The following is a 7,586-nucleotide window of genomic DNA, read 5'->3' on the forward strand; positions in this document are numbered from 1 at the left end:
CCCCCCCCCCCCCAAATATATTTAGTTTCCTGTCAAAAAGGAGAGAGGAAACTAGAACATTATTGACATTAGTTGTATCAAAAATAGTTCATTAATTGAATTAATAGTTCAGCTGATCAGTAGTCTTTGCAGCTCTACTGAAACAGGGTACTGGAACGGTAACATGGCTGCTACGGCTTATCGGTGATGCTAAATGTTCATGTTGCACAAAAAGGTGAATTTTACTGCTGGAACATGACACGGAACATCTCTCAGTTTATCGTCAGAGACATTATCTGCCCGTATTCAGCCTTTCAGCTCGTTATGATGTCATTAAAAACAGATGTGATGTCATAACTGACCAGCAGAGCAACAAACACGTGGACAGTAGCACACAGCGATGGTAAATTCTGGGATACAATTAACTGTTCTAATCCCTTACGACAGGGGTCTTCAACAGGGGGTCCGCGACCCCTAGGGGGTCCGCGGAGGTACTGCATAAAACACACAGCCACCAGACACACACACACCCAAACACACACAGTACCACACCACCACACACACACACACACACACCAACACACAGACACAGCACACACCACACACAACCAACACACAGGACACACACACCAACCGACACACACACAGAACAGGACAACACAAACAACACACCAACCACAGACAGACAAGACACCCCACACACACAAAGACACAGACAAACACACACCACCCACACACACCACCACCCAGACCCAGACACACACACCACCAACCAACACCGGACACACACACACCCCAACACCCACAGACACACTACACCCACCCACACACCCAAACACAGACACACAACACCCCCACCAACACCCAGGACACAGGACACACACACACCCACACACACCAACAACACAGAAACAGACACACACAGACACACACACCCAGGACCAACACCACAAACAAACACACAAGACACACAAAAAACCCACACACACCAACACACAGACACACAACCCAACACACACCAAACACACCCGACACCACACACCCCACACAACCAGACACAGGACAACACCACCCACACACACCAACACACAACCCAGACAGGAGCACACACAACACAACCACCAAGACACAGACAAACACCCACACCCAACACACACAAAGACACACCCACACAGCGGCCCCACGAGACCAACCACAGGACACACCACCCCCACACACACCAACACACAGACACACCACCACCACACACCCCCAGACACAGCACAACACACCCACACCAAGACCAGACACACCCACCCAAAACTGACAACCCCAGGGGGGGGACACCCACACACCACCACACAGACACACACACCCCGCCACACCAGACAAGACCAGACAACACACAACAAAAAAAAAAAAAAAAAAAAAAAACAAAAAAACCAACACACACAGACACACACAACACACACCACCAAACACACAGGGACACAGCACACCACACACCCACACACACCAACACAAAGACACAGACACACAACCACACCAAACACACACAGACACACACACACACACAAACACCAACACCCACAACACACACCAACACACAGGACACAGACACACACCACACAACACAAACACACAGACACACACCACACAACACAACCGACACAGACACACACCCACCACCCACCAACACACAGACACAGACACACCACACACTACACGGACACCCAGGGGGGGAAAACCCACACAAAAAACACACACACCACCACCAACACACGACACAGGAACACACACACCACACACACCGACACAAACAAACCACCACACACAGACACACACAAACACCCACCCCACACCCCACACAGCACACACACCCACCAACACCCAGACACAGACACATCACACACACCCACCAACACACACACAGACACAGACACACACACCCCAACAACCACACCAGACACACCCACCAGACACACACAACACACACCACACCAACACACACCAACACACAACCAGACACCAACACACAGACACACACAACACACACCCAGAATACAGAAACACACACACCCAGCCACACACACACACCCATTCCCACACAGCACCAACACACAGAACACAGGTACAGACACACACACACACACAACACACACCACACACACCCACACAACCAAACAACCCAGAACCACACACACCCACCCACACCAACACACAGACCCAGACACAAAAACCCAACACACACAATCCACACATCAAACCACACAACAACAACACACACACCACACCAAACAGACACACACCCACACACACAGACAACACCCCAACACAAAAAAAAAAACAAAACCCCCCCCAGACACACATACCAAACATACACCAGACAAACAACCCCACACACCCAACACAAACAGACACACACACCCACACACAACCACACCCACACAACCCCACACACAGACACACACCACCCCCCACCAACACACACCCCACCCATAGAACACACACCCCCACCACACCACCCCACAACACAGGTCACAAACACCAGACACAGACACACACAGGTGGCAGTGCCATTGTGTGTCTCAGAAATTGAGAAAGAAAGAGAGAGAGAGAGCATGAATGAGAAAAGAAGGCGAGAGGTTTTGTTCCTTCATGCAGAAGAAGGGAACATTTTTAAACCGTGTTTCGCCACCTATGGCCATTCTGTATAAGGTAGATTAATTAGGACCAGTGCACGTTAATCCATTTCTGTACAGTGTGCCAAGTTCAGACAGTCGGTAATTTTCAAGTGTAGTCCATAGTTGCCTCCCAGCATGACACGTCTTTTTGTTAATTGGTGGAAGAAACCAAACAAACACGGGGTAGTAGATGCAAACTCCATCACAGAAGGCCCGGCACACGATGTCGAACCCAAAACATGCTTGCCTGAGCCACTGGAGCCAATGGGCTGCACGTATTACATATGCTTTTAATATTTTGGAATTGTCTTTCAAACACGCTCTGGGCAGACAGACCGGTACTGTTATTTCCAGTTTTCTTTGGCTTTTATCTAATAAAATGCGGGAGGCAGAGTTCACTTTTATTTATAGTACTCGACTTCAGAACAAGAGTTTATCTCGAGACCCTTTAACAGATAGAGAGTAGGTCTAAGACCCCACTCCGAGCGCGCAATTTACAAGACCCAAGACAGATCCTAGTAGTTTCCATCCAGAGCTACCACAACACGGGCCACAGTGGGCGAGGAAAAACTTTTTTTAGGAAGAACCCTGGGTCAGGACCCAGGCCCAGCACAGAACCAGGCCCCAGACCCAGGACACAGACCCCAGTGCCAGACCCAGGACCCAGACCAACCTGGCTCTTGGTAGGCGGGGGGGGTCTGACGGGCCGTGTTGGTGTTCGTGAAATAACAAAAATAGAAATAAATAGTATTTGAAGCAGGTCTTGTAGTAGTTCAGTACCGAGCGAGTGCGCTAGACGTCGCAGACCATAGAGGACTACGTAGCGATTACATGAATCGCGACTGACTATGAGAAGGCGCTTACACACGCTGAGACAGTATCAGAGTCCGTCAGCAGGTCAGCGGACACGTCAGCAGGAGAATTGCCGGAGAGGGACGTTCACGTCAGCAGGGACTATGGTCTAGACGGCGCGATGCAGGTACAGAGCAAGGAAGCGAGCAGGATGCGAGGCTCGCAGAAGTAGTCAGACGCAGCAGGACTAGCAGGACCAGCAGGGCGTGAGCCCGTGCACAGATGGCCAGCAGGACGTTATAGCAGGACGTAGTAGGTACGGTAGCAGGATGTAGGCAGCTTGAACTAGCAGGGCCGCGCCTTTAGCCAGATCACCGGATTCGTAGTAGTGACGTAGCTCTCAGTGACTGATAGATGCCGAGGACACGTTAGCTGGACGTCGAGAGCGGCGACAGGCATTGTGGCGTTAGCTACGCGGTAGCTTATGTTCGACGGTCCCGTACCAGCATGACGGTAGCAGGACGCAGCAGGCGTACTCGTTAGCAGGCGTGTCAGCTACAATCGACGTTGCAGACGTTAACACGCGGAGTAATGAACACTGTATGCAGAACGTGGGGGAGATAGAGAGAGGAGCACTGGTTACAAGGTGGTCTCCGGACTCGATGTTGGATATAAGTGAGTTTTGTCTGCAGTGTTGAGGAAACATTTTGAAAAATGGGATTACCATGGACTTCTCCAGGTAGCGCGCTGTGAGGTTGTACTTTCTCACTATGACATGCTTTACCTGTTGATGGATGCCAGGTATGTTTACCATGTTACCACTTAGTGTAGCAGTTGCTTGACTAAGCTTGGTTGTACACAACCCAAAGTAAAATGCTGAAGGAATGTATTTGGTTATAAACCTAAGTATTTATTACCATTAACCCTCACGTTGTCTTTGGGTCAAAGTGACCGTTCTCCTAATCACATGTCTTTTTATTCCCCAAAAAAACATGATGACAACACAACGCCTTGTTGGAAGTACAATCTCTTACTTTCATAATTTGGGGACGTCTTATTCAATTTGTTGCATTGCGGTCGGCAGATTCTCTCTACAGAGCTGCAGCTAGTCGGTTTGGATTCTGGGTGCACAGTGCCATGAATTTGGGATCCATCTTAACTGTCCAAGAAGGCAGGTTAGGACCTCCGGGGATACGTGTGGATCTTTCAACTGGAAAACATTGGATTTTTCAAACGCCGGAGACTTTAGTTGTGCAGGAGATGATAAAAGGTTGACCACGCGCCAACTCAGTGGCTGAACGTGTCGCTGAAAGAGTCGTAGTGCAATCCTCTTCATCTCGTCATCAGGACTCTCTTCTGTGCTTCCTCCTCACGCAGCAAACCTAGCCTGCCTTCCTGTTCTCTTTCCTGATCTTCTGGAAGCAGGAGAACCCCGCCTCCCTTGTCTTGAGACGAGGCATCGGTCTTTAGCCGTTTGATCAAAAGTTGTCCTTATCCCTTGTGGTTTGTCTTCTGTAACCATAACTTGTCGCTTCCAGATCAAAATGATTTTTTTTTTTTAAATGTTTTTCCGATGTTTGTGACACTTTTTCCAGATTTTTGTGTTTTTTTATACAAAACCTGAGATGGTTTTAATAACAGGTTTTTCACACTTGTTTCTTGGGAATTGCATGGTGCAACAAACCGCTTAGGATACAACTTAGACATAAGGTTTTTAGGAAAAGGCAGAAATTATGAAAGTTTGGATACATTAGGATCAGGAGGAGTTGAGGTGATACCAGTATGGTAGATGTCAGTGTAGTCCCCATCACTGTTTGAAAAATTTCCAATGCTATAAGATACTATGAAACACACAAAAAAAGTTCAATGAAAGTAATTCGGTATGTACCGTAAGAACGTATGGTAATCCAGCCATGGTCTATCTTTGGGCAATTTGGTGGAACCCAGCCGAAATCTCAGATTTGATTATAAAACACACCTTGACACGCGTCAGCTTTTACCCAGGACAACACACGGTTAATGTCCCTTAGAGATCCGGTTTCTCCTGTAAGGCTTCGTTTCTGTTCCCGTATTCACCCTGGTAAACCATCGCATCCAGGGCAGACAGGAAAGACGTTAAAAGCTTCCCTCCGGGTGCCAATTGCCAGAGAGCGGGACATCTCTGATCTCCTTTTCTGGAAAATCTCACTCGGGTTCTTAGGGTATCAAGTGTCGTGGTGGATCAATGGTTTTCTTCCATTAGAATGGGCACTCACGATTGGTGTTTTTTTTGTCCACCATGCTCCCCAAACAGCTTTACAGAAAACTCTGGCTGCACGTACAGTGGACAGGTCTTTAGCAAGATTCGTTACAGAAACTGATGGCTGCCGAGCAGTAGGACAGTGTATTTACAAAAGATGTCTTTACAGAAACTGTGGCTGCCTACAGTAGACGGTACTAAAGATGGTACTTTAACAGAACTGGTGGTTCTGCCAAACGACATTAGAACAGGGGTCTTTAAAGATGTCGTTACAGAAAACGTGGGCTGCACACGAAGTAGGACAGGGTCTTAAAGAATGGCTTTACAGAAAACTGTGGCTGCACGACAGGTAGGTAAAGGGTCTTTAAAGATGTCTTTACAGAAACTGTGGCTGCACGACAGTAGACAGGGTCTTAAAGATTCTTACACGAAACTGTGGACTGCACGACAGTAGGACAGGGTCTTAAAGATGGTCTTTACAAGAAACTGTGGTTGCAACGACAAGGTGAGACAGGTCTTAAAAGATGTCTTTACAGAAACTGGGCTGCAACGCAGTTAGGACAGTGGTCTTAAAGTATGTTCTTACAGAAAACCGTGTGGCTGCCGCACAGTGGGACAGGTGTCTTAAAGAGTCTTTACAAAAACTGGGCTGCAGCACCTCGCTGTCGGACAGGGTCTAATAGAAAGGCGATGTTACATCCTTTACATGTAAGAACACGTGGCTGCAAGAACAGTAGACAGGGTCTTTAAAGATGTCTTAACACGTAATGAACGTGGCGTTGACGCAGTAGGAAGGGTTTAAAAGGATTTTACGAGAAACTGGGGCTGCAAAGAAAGTGAGGGACAGGTCTTACAGAAGTCTTTACAGAAACTGTGGCTTGCACGACAGTAGGACAGGGTCTTAAAGATGTCTTTGCGAAACTGTGGGCTGCACGACATAGTAGGACAGGTTTAAGATGTCTCTGCAAGAAAATGTGCTGCACGACAGTAGGACAAGGGTCTTAACAGATTTTTGTGCAGACCTGTGGCTGCAAACGACGGAGGACAGGGGTCTTAAAGATGCTCCTTACCATAAAGCGCTGCTACGAGGAGGACAAGGGTCTTTAAGAGGTCTGTTACAGAAACTGGCTGCACGACAGGAGGACACAGGGTCTTAAGATGTCTTTGCAGAAACTGTGCTGCACGACAGGAGGACAGGGTTCTTAAAGATCTTCTGTACAGAAACTGTGGCGCACGAACAGATAGACAGGTCTAAAGAGTCTCTGCAGAAACTGTGGCTCTCACCGAAAGGAGGACAGGGTCTAAAGATGTTCTCGCAGAAGGACAGCATGGATCCATATTTCTTAATGAGAAACTACAAAATAGCCATTTGCTCAAATGTTCAAACCATACATCGCACTTTTCCGAAGTCTTTAAAGTTAAAACGAGCAGTTACTATCCACTTTGTTGCTCTTGTATCGTCTGCAATGTGCATAACGTTTAAAAGGGCAGAAAGATTGGGTTTTTCTTGTTGTCTCATGGGCCCAATTTCTGGTTAACAAAACAAAACAAAAAAAAAAACATCAACTGAAACTTAAATGCTGAACCATGAATCGTTCTACTGCTGATTGTGTGTGTTTCACTCGTAAGCAGGGGTTCTTTCACGTTTCAGGCCAAGGACCCCAACTGATGGCGAGATGAGTCGGGACACCCTAATTATATATAATTGATAACATTGTGTATATAAAAACTGTCCTATATGCCATGTGGCATTGCTGACTGAAAGAGCATCTTTGCCTCCATTGTTGTTACTACATGGTTAGGTCATGTTAATGGGTGATTTAAAAGACTTCACTAGTGGGGAAAAATTTGCAGGGGGGGGGGGAGGGGGGAATATAAAAAAAAGTCTAATCAACCAAAATCTTCGCGACCCC

At 47.4% G+C, this 7,586-nt stretch overlaps 1 protein-coding gene across 1 annotated transcript in view; it reads right to left on the reverse strand.

The window, feature by feature from the left end:
• LOC116686301 (A-kinase anchor protein 6) overlaps positions 1-7,003 on the reverse strand; it is a 123,142-nt gene extending 116,139 nt beyond the window's left edge. Inside the window, exons 1-5 of the mRNA XM_032511276.1 lie at positions 6,958-7,003; positions 6,744-6,801; positions 6,487-6,601; positions 6,260-6,349; positions 6,101-6,159 (exon numbers count right to left, since the gene is read on the reverse strand). Coding sequence (XP_032367167.1) covers positions 6,101-6,159; positions 6,260-6,349; positions 6,487-6,601; positions 6,744-6,801; positions 6,958-7,003 — 368 coding nt within the window. The remainder of the gene's footprint in view (positions 1-6,100; positions 6,160-6,259; positions 6,350-6,486; positions 6,602-6,743; positions 6,802-6,957) is intronic.
• Positions 7,004-7,586: the final 583 nt, after the last annotated feature.

The sequence above is a fragment of the Etheostoma spectabile genome, unplaced genomic scaffold (genome assembly GCF_008692095.1).
Source record: "Etheostoma spectabile isolate EspeVRDwgs_2016 unplaced genomic scaffold, UIUC_Espe_1.0 scaffold351, whole genome shotgun sequence".
Classification (NCBI taxonomy): Eukaryota; Metazoa; Chordata; class Actinopteri; order Perciformes; family Percidae; genus Etheostoma; species Etheostoma spectabile.